Source organism: Rhinoderma darwinii, chromosome 2 (assembly GCF_050947455.1).
Source record: "Rhinoderma darwinii isolate aRhiDar2 chromosome 2, aRhiDar2.hap1, whole genome shotgun sequence".
Classification (NCBI taxonomy): Eukaryota; Metazoa; Chordata; class Amphibia; order Anura; family Rhinodermatidae; genus Rhinoderma; species Rhinoderma darwinii.
In genome coordinates this window covers 316852488-316875111 of record NC_134688.1, presented here as the reverse complement: position 1 = coordinate 316875111, position 22624 = coordinate 316852488, and the positions used below count along the sequence as shown (strand labels likewise).

Below are 22624 nucleotides of genomic sequence, written 5' to 3'. Positions count from 1 at the left end.
CAGCATGCTATTTACACCGCACGGTGAACGGCATCAAATTGAAACGCATAGAACAATGGCGGAATTGCTGTTTACTTTTCTCACTGAGTTTTTTTACGAGCTTTTTGACGCGGAAACCGCGCTGCAAAACTTGTCAAAAACGGCCCTAAAATGCCTCCCATTGTTTTCAATGGGAGGCGGGGGCGGTTTTCTACCGCGAGCTGTAAAACCGCCTCGCAGGAGAAAGAAGGGACATGCCCTATCTTCGGGCGTTTACGCCTTTGACCATCCATTGACACCAATGGGAGGCAGAGAAAGAGTATTTTGAGGCGTTCTATGCCCGCAGCGCTCAATGGCCGCAGGCGAAAAACGGCGTGCAGGGAGAGGAAAATCTGCCTCAAACTTCCAAACTGAATTTTGAGGCAGAAATTCCGCCTGCAAAAAACTCTGTGTGAACATAGCCTAAATGCGACGATGAAAAAAATAAAAAAATTGCTAAAATAGGCTGGTCGCTAAGGGGATAAAAGGAAAAAAATGTGCTGCGCGCGCCGCATCGGTTGTCCCTCTTTGTGATACTTGGAAGTCAGGTGGTATGCAGTATGATATGGCCATAGGTACTATTGTAGGTACTATAGATACTATTTCCCATCTCTTACCCTTTATAACGTTTTTTTTTAACTTGTAGACAATAGTGGACACAAATATAAATACTATATTAGGGATTTTTGAAGTCACCAGCCCTGCACTGTGAGATAAAACTGTATAAATGAGTCCGTGAAGTAACTAAAATCTAAAATGGGGTTAGTTATACTTTTTTTTTTTTTTTTTTACAGAATCAGGACATTCCGTAATCTCGGACATGGCGGCATACAAACACCGCGAGATTACGTGCTTCTTAAGCGCACGCGCGGAAGTGTTTGTCCTTTCTCATCGCTGAGGCTTGTCGGGTTCCACAATGAGGTATGTGGCAGCTCGGGACCATCCTTTGCCATCCGTGCCCTAGAGTATCCGCTGGTCCTCCGCAAGTAGTCTATATGGAAGGGGTCACTCACAGGGAGACCTCCGTGTTGCAGAAGCAGCGGTCTGCGTCTTTTAGACTGGGTTTCCCAGGCCTTCCACTCCACCGGTTCTTTACAGCAAGCGCCATGGGAGTAGAATATGGTGTCTGGGCCTGTACGTGCATCGTCTGGCAGAATTAATGGGCTATACTGTGTGGCTGTTACAGACGCCCGTCTCGGTTCAATGTTGCGTATTTCAGACCGTTCTTCACAGCAGCGCCCAGTATTATCTACATGAGAATGAATCCTCCATAGACCTATATGGCTTACCGACTGGCAAGCACAACTGTGGCATGAAAGATCATGCTGCTGCGGGGAAAAAAAACTATGCCTCTCATTGAAATCGGCGGTTTTGGCCGCACTTTGGTGCCGTTTCCGTGTGTGAATCAGCTGGCTTACAAGTGTGTGGCTGGGTTTTAGGCTTTGCTTGATCGAAAGGCTTGTCTAATCTCACGGACCTGTCCTTGGAACTAAATATATGGTTGCTTCATGGATTCTGAGGGTGGTACGTCCAGACTGCAACTTGTAGGTGTCCTTGTCAAGCAGCGTAACAATGATCTGTCACTAGTTTAATTTCCTATCTCCCAACTAATCTAATAGGCGACATGATGCTCATAACTACTGTGATTTTGTTTTCAAAAGACTTTTTATTTCCAAAGTGATGAGCATTTTTCAAAATATGCTAATGTAGCTCTAATAGCCAAATAGGAGGTGACTTTTTTTTTTTTTTTTTTTTTTTCACTCTGGGCGGTGTAATGAAACGTCCTACAGCTTCTCCCCTTCCCTGCCCAGCAACACAGCGTTATCACATAGTATACAGCTTCCATTCCCGACTGTTTGTTCAACTGGCGACATCTCCGGTTGTCACAGCTAGGACTGTTCAGAATCTCCACTCATGTGCCCACCAGAACTGTTCTAGGTGGTCCACAGCCCGAGATATGGCTGTTTTGAAGTGACCTCTCCCCTCCAGCCTCGGTCTCTCACACTGTGAGGCAGCTTCATACTGATTGGACAGCGTCAGACTATGAGGCAGCTTCACCTCAGGAGAATCGCTGCTATTACCTCCCACTTGTCTAATAAAGGCTCATTTACATATCTAGAAAAGCGCATAACTTTTAAAATAAAAGATTTGGGACACTGTTTTCACTAGCATTATCAGTGGGACAGCGCCTATCAGATTAGCTAGGAGATGGGGCATTACTAAACTAGTGACAGCCTTTTTAAACCCTATGTAAGCAGCACACTACTTTTTGAGATACAGCTTCGATGTATCCAGGATACATAGAAGTTGTATCTTGCGCTGAAAGCAGATTCTCTCAGGTTAGCGGGACAGACTGCTTCAGTGACTGCTTAAATGTGATCGATAACGGGTGGATTCTGCTGTCGGACACACAGGATCTGCTGCCACCAAAGCTGTCAATCCTGCTGATTTGGCTTACAGTGCAAGTTACAGCTGGATACATAGAAGTTGTATCTGATAAAAATAGACTTAGGCCCCATGCACACGAACTTGCTTTTGCGGCCGCATTTCCCCCGAAAATCCATGGGAGAATTACGGCCCCATTCATTACTATGGGGCCATGTGCACAGCCTGTGATTTACTCACGGCTGTCACTCCGTGGCCAGCTGACCCGAAAATCACGGCCGTGCACGTGGCTACGGTCGTGTGCATGAGGCCTTCTCATTTATAGTTGTTTTTTTATTTATTTTTTCTTAAAAAGAAAAGCTGATTAAAATCCCATGTTTTATTAGTGTCTTGATCCATCTAATATTGATCACATCTAGGTTTGTATATTAGACTTTGTTCACATGTGTCAGGGCTCCCTTCATGGGTTCTGCCTGAGCTTTCCGTAAGGGGAAAGCATGAACTGAGCCCTGACTAACAGAAACCATAGGTGTCCGTTTGCATCACCATTGACTTCAATGGTGACTGATCCGGTGCAAATGGTTTCCGCTTGTCACCGTTTCAGAGTTCCATCGTTTTTGACTGAATCAATACCATAGTCATTTCGTCAAAACGACAGAACCCGTGAACAGCAGTGACAAACGGAAGCCATTTGCACCGGATCTATCTATCACCATTAAAAAAAAAAAATGGTGATACAAACGGAAACCTATGGTTTTTAACAAAGCTCAGATGGAATCCATGAGTAGTGTCCCAAAGCACATGTGAACGAAGCCTTACATACATGTGTACCATGTCAGGGGTCTCCATCTCTGCTCCGGCCTTGGCGCTACTCTGAAGTTTGACGCTCACATAGTAGTGTCACATGTCGTATTCAGTGCAGCGCCAAGGCCGGTGCCGAGAGAGGCAGCTGCTGTGCACTAACCTCAGATCTTCAAAGCAGCCAAGTCAGCCTGCGAAGATGCTAAACACTAGCCTTAACTATAGGGAGTAGCTAGTTTTTGGCACCTTGACAGCTTCTTAGTCACACCCCACTCCACACTGGGATTGCTGTTTCTATTCACGCAACAGTCTGGGTGTTGGCCATTAGAAACGACCGTCTAGGTCTGTTTTTGACGGCCATTTTGTATCCATTCCGTGTTCTCAGTTTTTGCCAAATTTTTAAACTGATGCATTTCATGTGTAGATAATGAAACCATGCCCTCTAGATAATGCCACACTGCAATCCCCCTGTAGATGGTGCCACACTGCAATCCCCCTGTAGATGGTGCCACACTCCCCCCTGTAGATGGCACCACAAACTCCCTCCAGCAGCGGATTCAATGGCCAGTGTTGCTCCTGCACAGGTCTGGCACTGTACAGCGGCAGAACGTATCGTATGTGCCAGAACAGATCCCATAGACAGTTATGCGATAGCATCAGTTTCCCTCTGGCTATTCTGTAAAACGCCGGAGGGAAACTGACGTGAAGGGATCCTTAGACATGCAGGACCTGCTCTGAACTGATGGGTTCAGCTGAGAAAACAATACAGCTTGTATCGCATAAAAAAAAAATTGTGTATTAGTTTAAAAACACACAATACACTGTAACCGAGAGAGATCCTCTGCCTCCCATTGAAATAAATGGGTCGTGGTTTGGGCGCGGTTTCTGCACAAATGGCGCCAAAATACTCGGTGAGAACTACCGCTTACAGTGTATTCTAAAAACTATCAAATTATTGCATAGTGAAGTAAAAAACAAAGTTAATAGTAATTAAAAATCCCAAGTGAATATAAAAACCCACTTTTTTTTTTCCCCTTAAAAAATGATTTCTTAAAAAAATTCCATCTCTGTATGTGTCGTTAATTGCCACATAGAGATGAGAAAAAAAAATGGCAGCCCCATAGAGAAGTAAGTCAGAAAACCAATCCGGTGGATAGGTCATCAGTTGTCCAGTCGTGGACAACCCCTTAAACAAAAGAAATGTAAAAAAAAAAATCCCTCTCAAATGTATACGTAGCCTTTAAAGAGCACCTGTCAACTAGTGCTGGGCAACTGACCTAAATCAAAATCGTGATTAATTGAACATGTAACCTTGACAATGCTTATTTAGGCCATTGAATTAATAATTATCCTGAGCCTGCTGTATACTACTGTGTATAATATGCCCTCTAGCTGCCTCCAGCCACATTATAATGCCTCATAACTGCCCTCGACACAGTGTAATGCCCCCATACTGAATTCCATGCAGTATGCCACCATGCTGTGTAATGACCCCATAGCTGCCCCAAGTGCCTGATAATGATATACATACACTCCTAATACTGTTCCAATGACGAGTAGAGGAGATCCTTCTGCTTCTCTGGTCTGTGCAGACAGGTGCAATGACGTCCCTGCCTTGTGTCCAGTGATACATAGTGACCTTACGCCTCCCTGCTCTACCATTGGATTCAATCTGCGTCCTGAAGATGCTGATATTTTAAACTGGGAGAAAATAATAAATAAAACTAACTCTCAAGATGTTGTTGATTAACCCCTAGGCGCACCAGGACGCAACTATGTCCATGTGGCCAGTGTCTTAGCGCACAGGGACGTACAGTTACTGCGTGGTTCCCGTTGCACACTGTCGGCGACAGTGTGCACCGGGAGGCCAGCTGTCCCTGACAGCTGACACTCCACTGTATGCCGATCAGCGGCTTATTTCCGCTGATTCCGGCAATCAACCCCTTGATTGCGGTGATCGATTGCAATCACTGCATTCAGGGGTTTCTAGCTCATCGGCAGACCTCACGATGAAATCGTGAGGTTTGCAGATGGCTAGCATGGCGATCGGAGGCCAAGTAATGGCCTCCGTGTCTGCCATGTACAGAAGCCTATCGGGATCAGCCTCCTGATAGACTTCCTGTCAGTGACAGGACGTCACTGCCATTCGCGATGCACACTGTCGATGACAGTGTCGGCGACAGTGTGCATCGGGAACCGGGATGTCAGCTGTCCCTGACAGCTGACACTCCACTAGTTGCCGATCAGCGGCTGATTTTGGCAATTAACCCGTTACATGCGGGGCTCGATTGCGATCTCCGCATGTAGTGGGTTTGTAGCACATCAGCAGCCCCCATGCAATTGTGGGGGCTGCTGATGCTTGTGATGGCACCCGGGGGCCAGACAACAGCCTCCGGGTCTGCCATGTACGGAAGCCTATGAGGACCAGCCTCTGGCTGGTCCTCGTAGACTAACTGTCAGAGTGACTGTGACATCACACTGACGGTTGGAATACGTTACACTACCTAGGCAGTGTAATGTATTCTAGCAGCAATCAGAGCTGCTAGTAAGAAAAGAAAGTGTAAAATGTAAATTAAAAAAAGTTAATAAAAATGTTTTACAAAAGTGTAAAAATAAAAAAATTTTTTTTTTTCCTAAAATAAGTCTCTTATAGGGAAAAAAATGAAACCGTTAAACAGTACACATATTTGGTATCACCGCGTTAGTAACGACCCAGTCTATAAAACTATAATGTTGTTTTTACCGCACGGTGAACGCCACAAAAAAACAACTAACTAAAAACCAATCCAGCAAAATCTGCGCTCCAAAATCCAAATGGCGCTCCCTCCCTTCTGAGCGCTGCCATGGGTCCAAACAGCCGTTTATTACCACATATGGGGTATTTCCGTAATCGGGAGATGCTTTACAAATGTTGGGGTGCATTTTCTTTATTCCTTGTAAATATTAAAAATGTCTTATTTCAGAATAAAAAGATTTTCATTTTCAGACTAACTCCAATAAATATAGCAAAATACCTGTGGGATCAAAGTGCTAACTATACCCCTAGGTAAATTCCTTGAGGGGTCTAGTTTCCAAAATGGGGTCACTTTTGGGGAGTTTCCATTGTTTTAGCACCACAAGACCTCTTCAAACCCGACATGGTGCCTAAAATATAATCTAATAAAAAAAAAAAGGCCCCAAAAATCCACTAGGTGCTCCTTTGCTTCTGAGGCTGGTGTTTCGGTCCATTAGCACACTAGGGCCACATGTGCGATATTCCTAAAAACTGCAGAATCTGGGCAATAAATATTGAGTTGCGTTTCTCTGGTAAAACCTTCTGTGTTACACAATTTTTTTATTTTTATTACAAATGAATTTCAGCAAAAAAAAAAGAGAAATTTGTAAATTTCCCCTCTACTTTGCTTTATTTCCTGGGAAATGCCTAAAGGGTTAAACTACTTTCTGAATGCTGTTTTGAATACTTTGAGGGGTGCAGTTTTTAAAATGGGGTGACTTATTGGGGTATTCTAATATATGGCCCTCAAAACCACTTCAGAACTGAACTGGCCCCTGTAAAAATAGCCTTTTGAAATTTTCTTGAAAATGTGAGAAATTGCTGCTAAAGTTCTAAGCCTTGTAACGTCCTAGAAAAATAAAAGGATGTTCAAAAAACGATGCAAATATAAAGTAAACATATGGGAAATGGTAACTAGCAACTATTTTGTGTGGTATTACTATCTGTTTTACAAGCAGATACATTTACATTTAGAAAAATGCACATTTTCTCTATTTTGGTGTTTTTCACGAATAAATATTGAATTTATCAACCAAATTTTTCCACGATCATAAAGTACAATATGTCACGAGAAAACATTCTCAGAATCGCTTGGATAGGTAAAAGCATTCCGGAGTTATTACCACATAAATTAACACATGTCAGATTTGAAAAAATCGTCTGTGCCACAAGGCCAAAACAGGCTGCGTCCTAAAGGGGTTAATAACCGGGCCTGAGAAGACCTTCAAGAGACTCTGTCACCACATTATAAGTGCTCTATCTCCTACATAATGTGATCGGCGCTGTAATGTAGATAACAGCAGTGGTTTTTTTTAGTTTGAAAAACAATTATTTTTTAGCAAATTATTAGCAATTCTAGATTTATGCTAATTAGTTAGACAACTGGGCGTGTTTTTACTTTTGACCAACTGGGCGTTGTACAGAGGAGTGTGAGGCTGACCAATCGGCATACACTTCTCAGGGTTCTTCCTCTGTTTTAGTAAATGTATTACTCATAAAATTAGGCTGGGTTCACACACCCTATTTACGGACTTAATTCGGGTGTTTTAGCCCCGAATTACGTCCCAAAATACAGCTCCAAAGCGGCAGCAAACATCTGCCCATTCATTTGAATGGGTTTCTGCCCATTCATTTGAATGGGTTTTACTATGTTCTGTGCCGACTGTCATTTTTTATTTTTATTTTTACGTGCCGCTGTCGAAAGACGGCGCGTAAAAGACGCACGCGTCAAAGTACCTGTCACCTCTTGAGATGTAATTGGAGCCGTTTTCCCTTGACTTTCTCCTGAAAATAGCTCCGTTATTTCAGACGTAACAGAGGCTGCCGTGTGAACATACCCTAACAATTCTGGAGTGTTCTTTTATTAGAACTTTGTTTTTCCTGTTTTTCATCCTAGAAATGTTTGGCTAAATTGACAACTGGGTGTTACCTACAGACTCTCAATGTTCTGACAGTGAGACTATAGGCACATAGCCTTTGGCAAGGGTAATGGTAAGACACAGTTGTCAATTTATTCATACGTTTCTGGGAGGAATGGCACATTACACAGTTCTAGAAATCTTAGTTTGAGGAATACAAGTATTTACTATAATAGACCTTCCAGGAGAGAAGTTGTCTTAAAGGCATTAATATGCCTGGTTAAGGGGTTATCTGGATTTAAAGTTGATGGTCTAAACTTTAGAATATTCCAACCATATTGGGTTGGTAGGCGTCAGACTTTTGGCAATCCTACTGTTTGAATGGGCCATGGCTTTCGTAGGAATGCTGCAGCCTCTTTATTTACATGGTTTTCCTTTTTGTTCATACTTGCACATGCCATTACATGTTGTGGTTTTGCACCACTGTCCTGTTTGTTTAACCCCTCTAGATACTATGGTTACAGATTCACTTTTACATAGTATGACCTTTTACTGACAAATGTGTTCTTCATTGTAGTAGTAAAGTTTCTCGTGATACACTCTATGAAGCAGTGAGGGAAGTACTGGTTGGCGCGAAACGGAAGAAGAGAAAGTAAGTAGTCACATGGCCTGTTCGTTCAGTATCCTGTACTTTTGGAAGGACAATTGAAGGGCTTTTCTCTCTGTATAAATTCCTTCTTGTAGCACTTGTCAGAAGTCAGCAGGAAGTATCTTGTCAATTTATTTGGTCAAGCTTCCAATAAGATATCTAATCTATATGCATTGACTTTCTTTGAGATTCGAGAAATTGTTGCATAAACAATGTTAACCCGTTTTCCTTTCAAAGCTCCCATGCCAACAGTTAACTATTTCTCACTAGCCTTTGTCTAGGCTGCTCAAGCCTTATGTGACAGCAGCAGCCCATTACTGACATCACCATCTTGGGCAGTGATTGGCTGCCACTGTCACTTAAAAAAAAAAAAAAAAAAAAAATGTGTGAAAAAATAAATATATATTTATTTATATATATCTATCTTATAATTTTATTTTTTTATGGGTAAGCTGACATTGCTTCTACTTAAAATATGCTGTTTTTGTTTATGCTGTGGCAGCAGTTGGGCCATGGAACAGTAGTGTAGCTGGAGAATTGATTGGTAAGGTTAACTTTTCTTTAAAGAGAATGTGTCGCTAGAATTTTTTTTCAGTTAAACAGTCTATTAGTGATTACACATTGTTTTCATTTTTTCACAAGTCATGAAATATTATAAATTGGATTCTAATTTATAACATTTCCATGTGCTGGTCACTAGGGGTAGCAATTCCCAAAATTGCAGCATTGGCAAATTTGGGGTAGACACACTCGCTCTAGTGTCCTCACACAATCCCCCCTCCCTTATTCTGGCTAGTGCCAGGAGGAGGGGGTTGAATGTTCAAACCTCCTACACTGTGCTGCCATTTTCTGAGTGAATGCACAGTGTAGGAGGATTAGATACAGTGGTAATCACACAGTATAACACGAACATAACTTACCTGCCGCTGCCACCGCTCCTAGTCCTTGCTTCTGAACATATGGACGGAAGCCGCGACCGAAAGTCGTCATCTTACTGTCCGGCTACGGCTTCCGGTCCACATGAAATTGGCCCTGGATTTCGCTCTGCCAAAGACCTTCCTTTTGGTCTGTGGGAGCGGCGTATGCGCCGTTTCCACACAGACGGCGTACGCTATAGTGAATGGAACTGCTCCTGTTTGCATTCTCTATGGGGATGTGTGTGCCGTATTCCATCTCTATGTGTCAATAGACACATACAGAGATGGAAAAAAAAAAATATGGCAGCCCCCATAGAGAAGTAAACGAGAAAAAAGTACAACACGAACACAAATACAATTTATTTGAATATACTAAAAGCAATATTCTCTAAAATAAAAAATTCTGTGACACCTTCCCTTTAAGGGCTTGTCCACGCGTAACAGAATTGCTGTGTTTTCCAGCCGGATTTTCAAATAAAAAATATGCAGCAGAATACAGTAGCAGCAAAGTGGTGAGATTTAACATCTCATCCACACGCTGTGTACATTTTCAGACCTGAAATGCACCTGCAGTTCATATGCTTTGCACTGCAGCATCTTTATCCCTGCTGTGCAAAACTGAATTTCTTAGTTTTTCAGAGGAGATATCACCATCTCCAAGAATTTGGAAATGCCGCAAAATCTGCACCATTTTCTGAAGTAAAAAAAAAAAAGTTTTAACCGTAATGCTGCAGAAAATTCCTGTAAAATTTTTAAACGTGTACATATATTTGAACGTACAAGGTGCGATGGCTGCATGCTCATATTTACACTAATATTATCTCTTTAGGTTTCTGCAAACTGTGGAACTACAGATCAGCCTCAAAAACTATGACCCCCAAAAGGACAAGCGTTTCTCTGGAACTGTCAGGTTTGGACACTCCTCCTATTCTCACCCATCTTTTGCCTTGCATCTCCCTCCTGTTTAGTTTTGGAGGGGAATTACTCTGGCAAATTATATGGGTAGTTCAGTTACCTTGACCATAAGGATAGCTGGACGGACCCCTACCCTGGGTCTTAAAATATGAGGGGAGGTGTGGTTTGGTCTTCTGTCCAACACCCACCGAATAATACTTCAGTATTATGCAAGGTTTGTTCCTATGTGTCATGTCTCGCATCACTATTTCTGCTAGTACACCACTTTTTAAAAACTTTTGACATGCTAGAGTAAAGTGCATGGCTCTTCTGGTTTGAGCTTTGCATTTCCTCAGGTCTCTAAACGAATATTGACTGTGACCTTTGACTTTAATGGTATGGTAGAGCACATGTTCAAGTCATTGGAGTGCTAGCAATATTCGTTCAGAGAACTTCAGAAATGCAGGTATCACAGTGCTAGGAACCAAAGGGACAGTTACTCTAGCTTCATTATGAGTAATTGTTTGTAGGGGGGTTATCCGAGATATATTGCGCCATTAAGATAGATGGATAGATATTATATATCCATCGCCTTATTTTCAACCTTGCCCATGGAAGCCCAGCTGATGTGCAGTCATGTGACTGCCCTACAGATGTGTATCAGTCATTGACTGTTCATATTTTGTGTCCCCTCTTGGTCCATGATATACAATGTCACTGCATGTTGTCTCTGGCCTCTGCACAGCCCACCTAATTAGTCAGATCATGTGACGCTACCCACATATAAGGAGTTAAGGCAGAAAGGAGTAGTCACAGATCACGTGACTCTCCTCTGCTGAGCTGCATTATTCAAACAGTAGTGACAGTCAGTAGCTAATCCTGGAGTTCCTCTTGCTATTTGTGATCTGCAGGCAGCAGAGATAAACTGCTGGGAATAATCTAATCCTTCTCTACTTGGTTTTCTGTCTGCCACCTTCACCTCACTCATCTGACTGCAAGCCCGAGTCCTGCCCTCTGTTACCTTTCCTCTGTTAACTCTTGTAGCCCGACTTCTATCTACAAACACCATATTCGTTTAGCATTCACCATCTTATCTCTACTCAAGATTGATTTACAATGTAGTGCACGGTTTAGAATACTAGGTACAAGATTCCTTGTTTCTAGTAATGTTCTTGCAGCATTTCAGCTATAGTGGCAGTGTATAAACTAGGGCAACAGGGGGTGACTGGTAGGAAGAGAGCTTTGGCACAGGGACAGATTTTGAAGGGGTTAAACCTGGAAGTTGTGGTTCTCCACTTAAATTTCCGTGTGTGTGTGTGTGTGTGTGTGTGTGTGTATATATTTATCTATATCTCTATCCTCCTCTCATAACCCCTTTAAGGATTCCCATCAATGGCCACCACTTGCCTTCTCTGACAATTCAAAAGTTTTTAAAAGGACTTGGTTCACTTTAATCCTATTCTTTAATCCTATTACTTTTCTTACCTTAACTTTGCACCTTCAGGCTAAAGTCTACACCAAGACCCAAGTTTTCAGTTTGTGTTTTGGGAGATCAGCAGCACTGTGATGAGGCAAAAGCAGTTGACTTGCCGCACATGGACATAGAAGTCCTTAAGAAGTTGAACAAGAACAAGAAGCTGGTGAAAAAGCTTGGTGTGCAAATTTGTTATTTTATATTTTTTTGGGCATGGTTTTATGCGTAAAGCTAAGTTCGCCACACCTGACGGAATCCATTGGCTTTAATGGGTACCATCTGGTTTCTGGCATTTGAGAGAATCTGAGACAGAACCTATTAGCGCAGATAAGAACTTTGCGAGCCCCATTGACAGCTCATCAACCCCCCCAACGTGATTGGGGGCGCCAATGGTTGTCATGGCAGCTCAGGTTCCCAATGAAGGCCCACAGGGCTGCCTCTCCTAATCTCCTGCTATGCCCTGTCTCTGGCAGGGCTTAAAGAGGCTCTGTCACCAGATTTTGCAGCCCCTATCTGCTATTGCAGCAGATCGGCGCTGCAATGTAGATTACAGTAACGTTTTTATTTTTTAAAAACGAGCATTTTTGGCCAAGTTATGACCATTTTCGTATTTATGCAAATGAGGCTCGCAAAAGTACAACTGGGCGTGTTGAAAAGTAAAAGTACAAGTGGGCGTGTATTATGTGCGTACATCGGGGCGTGTTTACTACTTTTACTAGCTGGGCGTTGTGTATAGAAGTGTCATCCACTTCTCTTCACAACGCCCAGCTTCTGGCAGTGCAGCACTGTGACGTCACTCACAGGTCCTGCATCGTGTCGGCACCAGAGGCTACAGATGATTCTGCAGCAGCATCGGCGTTTGCAGGTAAGTCGATGTAGCTACTTACCTGCAAATGCTGATGCTGCTGCAGAATCAAGTGTAGCCTCTGGTGCCGACACGATGCAGGACCTGTGAGTGACGTCACAGTGCTGCACTGCCAGAAGCTGGGCGTTGTGAAGAGAAGTGGATGACACTTCTATACACAACGCCCAGCTAGTAAAAGTAGTAAACACGCCCCGATGTACGCACATAATACACGCCCAGTTGTACTTTTACTTTTCAACACGCCCAGTTGTACTTTTGCGAGCCTCATTTGCATAAATACGAAAATGGTCATAACTTGGCCAAAAATGCTCGTTTTTTAAAAATAAAAACGTTACTGTAATCTACATTGCAGCGCCTATCTGCTGCAATAGCAGATAGGGGCTGCAAAATCTGGTGACAGAGCCTCTTTAACAGGGGCCTGTAAAAATGACATTCTACTGCAATATGTTCGTACTGTATTGAACCAGCAATTGTTAGATCACTGGTACAAATCCCCTAGGGGGGCTAATGAAATGTGGGTGGGTGTAGAGAAAAAAATAATTCTACAGTACTAAACATTGTTTGGAACAAAACATTTTTTCGTCTAATGTAATGTAAAAAAATATACAAAATTTGTATTGCTGTGTCTGTAAAAGTCCAAACTATTACAATATACCACTATTTAACATGCATGGTGAAAAGAGAGAAAATATAACCCCAGAATCTATTTTTTTTTTTGTTTTTGGTCACTTCATGTCACACAAAAAAAATGTAAAGTGATAAGTCTCACGTAGCCAAAAATGGTACCAATAGAAACTACAGCTTGCTCTGCCAAAAAATAAGCCTTTATAAAACTCAATCAGAAAAATAAAGAAGTTATGACTCAAAGTGGTAACCAAACACAAATTTTGTTAACCATTAGTTTCTCCCTTGTAAAAGTAGTATACCAAAAAAATAAACGAACTTGGTATCGCTGTAATCTTGAGTGGTAGAATAGTTAACATGCCATTGTTACTGGATGGTGAAAGCCGTCAAAACGAAACCCCTCAAAAGATTATGTTATCGCTGTTTTTTGTTTTTTTTCCTATTCCACGATTTCCCAATGAACTGCACCTTGAAAAACTAACTTGTACTGCAGGAAACAAGCCCTCATATGGCTATGTTGACAGAAAATGCGGCTGTCAGCGGCCGGCCGTGCCCGCAATCGCGGGCCGTGATTGCGGGCACGGTCGTGTGCATGGGGCCTAAGTGTAAAAAAAATTATTTTGTTGCCAAATTCCGAGAGCCACAATTTTTTTTTTTTTTACACAAAAAATACCTTTAAAGAGGCTGTCACCAGATTTTGCAATCCCTATCTGCTATTGCAGCAGATAGGCGCTGCAATGTAGATTACAGTAACGTTTTTATTTGTAAAAAAAACGAGCATTTTTGACCAATTATGACAATTTTTGTATTTATGCAAATGAGGCTTGCAAAAGTACAACTGGGTGTGTATTATGTGTGTACATCGGGGCGTTTTTACTTGTTTTACTAGCTGGGCGTTAGGAATGGGAGTGTATGATGCTGACGAATCAGCATCATCCACTTCTGTTCGTTAACACCCAGCTTCTGGCAGTGCAGACACACAGCGTGTTCTCGATCACGCTGTGACGTCACTTCCTGCCCCAGGTCCTGCATCGTGTCGGCACCAGAGGCTACAGTTGACTCTGCAGCAGCATCAGCGTTTGCAGGTAAGTAGCTACATCGATTTACCTGCAAACGCCGATGCTGCTGCAGAATCAACTGTAGCCTCTGGTGCCGATGTGTCCTCGCTCGTCCGACACGACCTGTTAGTGGGGACCACCCCCTCTTTCTAACGATTTAAATGCTGCGGTCGCTATTGACCGCAGCATTTAAGGAGTTAAATGAGCCGGATCGAACTCTAGCACAATCCCGCTCGTTACTCAGTGTCGGCTGTAACATACAGCTGACACACGCATCGTATGGAGCAGGTTCACTCCTTGAGCCCGCTCCATAGTCAGTCCGTCCGTCCCCCCCCCACCCGGCTATGATGTAACTGTCATGTCATCGCGTTTAATCTGGAGTGATTAACCCCTTTCTGACACAACCTTTATAAAAAATTTCTAATTTTTCCCTTTTTTTTTTTTACAGCCAAGAAGTTTGATGCATTTTTAGCCTCAGAATCGCTGATTAAGCAGATTCCTCGTATCTTGGGACCTGGTTTGAATAAGGCTGGAAAATTTCCTTCCTTACTAACACACAATGAAAATATGGTGGCAAAAGTTGATGAAGTGAAGTCCACCATAAAGTTCCAGATGAAAAAGGTGAGTAGAACTTGTGATGTGTATTAATCTTGATGCATGCTCTAATGCACTCCTTACCTAAAAGGATTATAATGTGAAGGTAAACAGACCTCCTGACCATTATCTTTATTTTATTAACCTTTTGGTCTCTGAAGGGTCAGCTAGCAACACTTGTAAATGCTAGATTAATAATTGGTTTCCCAGTTACATGTGGCTGGAGAATTTTAGTTTACATATAACTTATCAATTATTATTGAATTCAGCATTACTTTTAAGCCAGTGGCAAGAGGCTCAAGCCGTAGCTCTATGGCTCAATGCAAATTCTGCATATTACGTGTACACGCTGTGGTGCGTTCCGTAGAATCCGCAGCATGACAATTTACAAGCAAACATGCATCTGCCTAGTGCTGTGGTAAATCCCACCAAAATCAACCGCTTGAAAATGTGCCGACTAACTCATCAAAATCGCACCGAAGAATGCGTGACCAGGTGCAGTTTTTACCTGCGAATTTCCTGCGTATTGAGGCTTCGGTGTGTATTTTCCGGATGTGCATGTAGCCTAAATGCCTTATTCACAGGCCAATAATTGGGCACACGGTCTGTGGGAAAAAAATGTTCATTGGTTGGTTTTATTTGACCACTTAAATGGTTGCTAGTCGGCAGCGCAGTAACTTACATGCTGTACGATGGCACTGCACGTAGTGCCATCAGCAGGATTGGACTAGTAGTACGGGAGCTGCAAATCCGTTCCCTGTCAGTCCATGAATGCAGCACTCCCTTTGAGCAATCTCTTAAACGCAGAGGCGCTGCTATTGATGATTTTCTAGGAAACCCCGTGATGTCAGTAATGTCACAGCGATTCCCTGTGCAGAGCAGTCTTTGAGGTGTTTCTGAGAAGACACACTCTGTTTTCGGTCTCTATATACAGCTCACTGGTAAGTGATCTAATGGGCAGCTGCCATTAGATCTGTTTTTAGTGATCTCTATAATTGGACTAGCAGGGAACAGACACTGTGTTCTCTGTTAACCTGTGAGAGACACTCACTAAAATTGCTTCTATGCCAAACATAAAATTACCCCAGCCGCTAACCCCTTCCTGCTCCTGGACGTACTATTAGGTGATTCTGAGCACTTCGTTTGCGCTCCACGAACTAATAGTTTGTCACGGGAGAAACTGCCATTCTGGTCCCCCTCCCAGCACATACAGGAGCTGTGACAACTGCTGTCTCGTACAGCAGCTCCTTCAGCAGGGACCAATCGCAGTGGCCCCCACTAATTAACCCTTGTCCGCATTCAATAGCTATCGCGGCTTAGGGGTTTAAACACTATCGACATCCCCGACCTGATCGTGGAGGCAGATGGTTGCTATGGCAACCGGAGACCGAATAATGTCCTCTGGCTGTGCCATATACGGAAGCCTAGTGGGTCCTGACAAAGTCGGGATCCACTGTTTGCTGTTAGAGTAGCTGACAGCTCTAATACACTGCACTACGCATGTAGTGCAATGTATTCGAAAAGCGATCAGGGCCTCCTGCCTTAAAGGGAATGTGTTGCCAAAAAACAAGTTTTTTTTTAAAAAATTAAACATTTAGTGTGTGGGTGATTAAACATTGTTCAAATTTTTTTTATTTTTTTGCACGAGTCCAGGAAATATTATAAATTATTTCTAATTTATAATACTACCCATTTTTGGTCACTAGATGGAGCTGTTCCCAAAATTGCAGCATTGCAACATTGGGTTAAAAGCCCTCGCTCTAGTGAGCTCTCAGCATCCCCCCCTCCTTTATCCTGGCTAGTGCCGGGATAAACGAGGGGTTTGAACGATGTAACCTCCTACACTGTGTCGCCATTTTTTGAGCTAACACACAGTGTAGTAGGTTTACATACAGTAGTAAACACACACAAACACGAACATACATTGAAATCTCTTACCTGCTCCTGCCACCGCGGCTCCCTCCGGCCCGTCCGCTCCGTTTGCTGCCGCTGGTGCAAGTGCACAAATCCGGAAGCCGCGACCGGAAGTAGTAATATTACTGTCCGGCCGCGACTTCCGGTCCACAGGAAAATGGCGCCGGACGGCGCCAATTTCGAATAGGACTGTGTGGGAGCGGCGCATGCGCAGTTCCCACACAGACGCCGTACACTGCAGTCAATGGGACGGGAGCCGTTCGCAGTCCCTATGGGACTGTGGCTGCCGTATTCCATGTCTGTATGTGTCGTTAATCGACACAGACAGAAATGGAAAAAAAATGGCAGCCCCCATAGGGAAGAAAAAGTGTAAAAATAAGAAAAAGTAAAACACAAACACACAAATGAATATAAAAGTTTTTTTAATAAAGCACTAACATCTTTAACATATAAAAAAATAATTTGTGATGACACTGTTCCTTTAAAGTCCCCTAATAAAAAATAAAAGTGAAAGTTTAGGGAAAAAGCATTTAATTCTAAATTTTTTTTTTTTAATCCGTCCTTTTATTAACCAAAAACAATAATATAAACTTTACATAATTAGTATCGCTACATCCGTAACTGCCTAATCTACAATAGTCGTTTGTTTATCCCACACGGTGAATGCCTAATAGAAAATAATAAACCATACCACGCTCACAATTTTTTGCTCACTTCACCTCCCAAAAAATTTAATAAAAATCAGTCGCATATACCCAAAAATGGTACTGATTGAAAACTATAGTTCGTTATGCAAAAAAACAAGCCCACCCTCGGCTTTCTTGATGGACAAACAAAGTTATGGCTCTTAGAATATGGAAACAGAGTAAATTATTTTTTATAAGTTATTTTATTGTGCAAACTCCATAAAACCGAAAATAAATACAAACATGGGATCGCCACGCAGAGTAAAATAAATGGCACTTATAGTGAACAATGTAAAAAAAAAAAGGATAAAAATAGTATTGTTTTTTTTTTAATTAGTCCCCACACCTCATAAAAAGATAGAATAAAAACTGATCAAAATGTTGCATGCACCACATGAGAACTTAAAGGGGTCTAGTTTACAAAATGGTTTCCCCCTGTACTGGTACCTCAGAAGCTCTGCAAATACAATATGGCTACCAGAAACTCATCCAGCAAAATCTACATGCCAGCCAGCACTCCTGCCTTTCTGAGCCCTGCAGTTTGTCCAACCAGCAGTTTATGACCACATGGGATATTGCCGTAATCGGGAGATATTGCTTTTTCTCAATTATTTCTTGTAAAAAATAAAGTTTGTACTAATTTCACAGCCTAATTCCACAAAATGCATAAAAAAAAAACTTGTGGGTTCTAAATCCCCACTATACCCCTCGACAAATTCCTTGAGTGTTGTAGTTTGCCAAATAAGGTCACTTTTGGAGTGTTTCCACTGTTTTGGCACCACAAAACCTCTTCAAACCTGACATGGTGCCCAAAATATTTTCTAATAAAAAGGAGGCCTCAGAATCCTCAATGTGCTTTAGTCCAGTAGCACACTAGCGCCACATGTGGGATATTTCTAAAACTGCAGAATTTGAGCAATAAATTGAGTTTTCTCTGGTAAAACCTTCTGTCCTAAAGAATTTTCTGCATAAAAAAAGTGTTCCATTCTAAAGTTTCCTCTATTTTGCTTTAAATTCCTGTAAAATGCCCAAAGGGTTAAAATTTCTAAATGCTGTTTTGAAAACTTTGAGGGGTCCAGCTTCTAAAATGGTGTTTTATGGGGGTTTCTGAAATATAGGCTCCTTAAAGCCACGTCTGAACTGGTACCTAGAAAAGGCTTTTGAAATTAGCCAAAAATGATTGAAAGTTTTTTTTTCTTTTATATTTTAAATAAAATATTTTGTAGGTAAGCATATAATCAATCTCTGTTGCTTTTAGGTCCTGTGTCTGGCTGTTGCAGTTGGTCATGTAAAGATGACAGAGGAGGAGCTGGTCTACAACATCCACCTGGCGATTAACTTCTTGGTATCTCTGTTGAAAAAGAATTGGCAGAATGTGAGGGCTCTTTATATCAAGAGCACCATGGGCAAACCACAGCGCCTGTACTAATTTGTGATAATAAAGTGTTGTCATAGGTTGCGGTTTCAATCTTTTTGTGTATTTTATGAATTGGGTGTTTTTGAGGCTATGTTCACAGTTTGCAATAGAATCCGTCTGAAGTCTTAACCCCTTCCTGCACATTGACATAACTGCATGTCCTGGTGAGGGGTTTCTTTCTGCACCAGTACATAGAGTTACTGTGCGGGGTGCCAATGGCTGGCATAGCAACTGGAACAATGGCTTCTGGGTCTGCCATGTATGGAAGCCTATGAGGACCAGCCAGAGAGGCTACCTATTAATGTATTTGATGGTCAGTGTAATGTATTACAGCAGCGGTCAGTGCTGCAGGTTTTTCAGGTCTCCTAGTGGGACAAAAAAAGTTAAGAATGTTAGGAAAAAATGAAGTTAGTTTTAACTTTTATATATCATAGACTTGTAGGGAGAAAAAAAAGCAAACGTTACAAAAAAGTTCACACATTTGGTAACAGTGTTTGTATTGACCCAAACTATGTTTTCTGTTTTTCCTGCACGGTGAACACTGCTATGGCTTCTGGCAAAACTGATACGGTGCACAACAGACATGGGAACGCATGGGCACCGGATCCGTCACCATTGGAATCAATGGTAACGGAAACCTGTTTTATGCAATATATAATGGACTGAAGCACAGGCCTCAGAAGCACCTAGTAGATTTTATTAGAATATATTTTAGTCCCCAGGTCCGGTTTGCAGTTGTCTTGTGGTGGAAAACCAGTGGAACCACCCCAGAAGTGACCCATTTTGGAAACAACACCCCTCAAGAAATTTACCTAGGGGCATCATTAACCCCACAAGTTTTTTTTTAGGCTAAATTGATTAGAATTAGCCTGAAAATTATATTTTTTCTGAAAAACCACAAATTTTCAAAAATAAATAAATCACGAAGTACCAATATTTGTAGAGCAATTTCTCCCGGGTACGGCAATTACCCACGTGGTCAAAAGTTTTAGAAATTAACTAACACTTTCAGGACTGATCCATTTTTTGCTTTTTTATTGTTCACTCCACCTTCCAAGAGGTCCCTAGGGTCATGTGGAATATCTATAAACTGCAGAATCTGGGCAATGAATATTAATTTGCATTTCTCAGGTAAAACTATTATACAAAAAAAAAACAATATTCCAAATGAATTTGGTCAAACACCTAAAGGGTTAAACTTTCTGAATTATGTTTTGAATACTTTGAGTGGTGCAGTTTCTATAATGGGGACATTCTAACAAGGCTCTCAAAGCCACTTCAGAACTGAATTGGTCTATAAAAAAAAAAAAAAAGTTTTGTAAATTTGTTTAAAAATGTGGGAAACATTCTAAGACTTGTAACATCCTAGAAAAAGAGGGGCGTTAAAAAAACCTAAACAAAAAAACCCGATGCAGACCTAAAGTAGACACGGGAAGTGTTAACTAGTCACTATTTTGGGAGTATTAGGGCATGACCACACATGGCGGAATTCCTCCGCAACTGTCCGCATCGATGCCGCACAGAATCTGCGTTGCAGATTCTGCAGCGGATCTGCACAAAATGTGCAGTACATTGATGCGGACTAGCTGCTGCAGACTGCGGGAAAAGTGCTTCCCTTCTCCCTATCAGTGCAGGATAGAGAGAAGGGACAGCACTTTCCCTAGTGAAAGTAAACGATTTTCATACTTACCGGCCGTTGTCTTGGTGACGCGTCCCTCTTTCGGCATCCAGCCCGACCTCCCTGGATGACGCGCCAGTCCATGTGACCGCTGCAGCCTGTGCTTGGCCTGTGATTGGCTGCAGCCGTCACTTACACTGAAACGTCATCCTGGGAGGCCGGACTGGAGACAGACGAAGGGAGTTCTCGGTAAGTATGAACTTATATGTTTTTTTACAGATACATGTATATTGGGATCGGTAGTCACTGTCCCGGGTGCAGAAACAGTTACTGCCGATCGCTTAACTCTTTCAGCACCCTGGACAGTGACTATTTACAGACGTCTCCTAGCAACGCTCCCGTCATTACGGGAGCCCCATTGACTTCCTCAGTCTGGCTGTAGACCTAGAAATACCTAGGTCCAGCCAGAATGAAGAAATGTCAAGTTAAAAAAGCAAGACGCATCCGCAGCACACATGACATGTGCATGACAGCTGCGGACTTCATTGCGGAACTTAGAATCTCCATTGAAGTCAATGGAGAAATTCCGCCATGAGTCCGCCACTGCTCCGCAACAGACAGAGCATGCTGCGGACACCAAATTCCGCTCCGCAGCCTATGCTCCGCAGCGGAATTGTACGCATCGTGTAAACGAACACTGCTAAATTAAAGTGAAAGTCAATGGAGAAACGGCTCCGCTGCGGATTAACGCTGCGGAGTGTCCGCAGCGGAATTTAAGTGGAATTCCGCCATGTGTGAACCCGCCCTTACTATCTGTTTTACAAGCAGATATTTTAAATTTAGAAATGTTAATTTGCAAATTGTCTCAATTTTGGTGTTTTTCACAAATACTGAATTTATGGACCAAATATTATCCACTAACAAAGTACAATAAGTCATGAACATCTCAATCACCTGGATTGGTATAAGCATTAACCGGTTAAGGACTAGGCTGTTTTACAGCTAAATGACCAGAGCAAATTTCACAATTTTGCTATGCGCTTCTTTAGATTATAACTCTGCAGGTGAATAAAGTTCATCTTTGAATTTTACACTCTTTTTAAAGGACAGATAGGGCTTTGTTTTAGTGGCATTTGTCAGTATATATCATTTTTATTTTTTTCTCTAAAGTGGGCAAAATTGGAAAAAAATGCAAGAATTTAGCAATTGCGCCAGTTTATGCTAGCATTTTTCACACACGGTATGGACCACGGACAAAATTAATCTCCTTTCACATTCTTCCACTTCTCCCGTGCATGGGGATACCAAATATGTGTGCCTTATTCACTGTGCGGGCATGTGCCAGGGCTTGGCATAAAAGGAGGCTTTTCGGTCCAGGAATTTTGCATTTGATTTTATAGCCGCATACTGTTTTCTGGGGGGTGTAATGCTGCTGAAACATTAGAATCACCCCATAAATGACTTCATTCACACAAGTAGACCCCACAAGGTTTCCTTCAAGGGGTTTATCATATTTTTAGCAAGTCCAGTTTTCTAATGAAAGTTTCTTGAATAAGAGGGAACAAAAAAAATCAGCTATTTTTTTTAGCAAATGCGTCAGTTTAGGCTAGTATTTTTCACACATGGTATAGACCACGGCCAAAATTCATCTCCTTTCACATTCTTCCACTTCTCCCGTGCATGGGGATACCAAATGTGTGTCTTATTTATCACATAGAGAAGTAGGAGGGCGGACGATAGAAGATTATTTCACAAATCGCTTTTTTTCAAAGCTGGTTTTACAAAACTCAGCAGAGTTTCTATAACACTTCCAAAATATCTGCTCTTGAAGCAGAAATCCCAAAATATTCATCTAGGGGTATAATGGGAATTTATTTTTTGGGTTTTCTAAAATAAGAAATTGCAGGTTTATGCAAATGGAGCTCTCCAGCAGATGAACTTTAGAGAATATGCAAACATGACATCCACCCCCCACCCATTCCCTCCCTCACCCTTGGAGTAAAATCAGGGGAAAAATAAAAACGTAATGTAGGGCAAATATATTTTCAACGAATTAACTAAAATCTAATAATTCAGAA

At 42.1% G+C, this 22624-nt stretch overlaps 1 protein-coding gene across 1 annotated transcript; it reads left to right on the top strand.

The window, feature by feature from the left end:
* Nucleotides 1–839: 839 nt before the first annotated feature.
* RPL10A (ribosomal protein L10a) lies at nt 840–18979 on the top strand. Its single transcript, XM_075853552.1, has 6 exons — nt 840–939; nt 8414–8488; nt 10232–10312; nt 11801–11949; nt 14766–14938; nt 18770–18979. The coding sequence occupies exons 1-6, from the start codon at nt 935–937 to the stop codon at nt 18938–18940; spliced, it is 654 nt and encodes a 217-aa protein (XP_075709667.1). The 5' UTR covers nt 840–934; the 3' UTR covers nt 18941–18979.
* Nucleotides 18980–22624: the final 3645 nt, after the last annotated feature.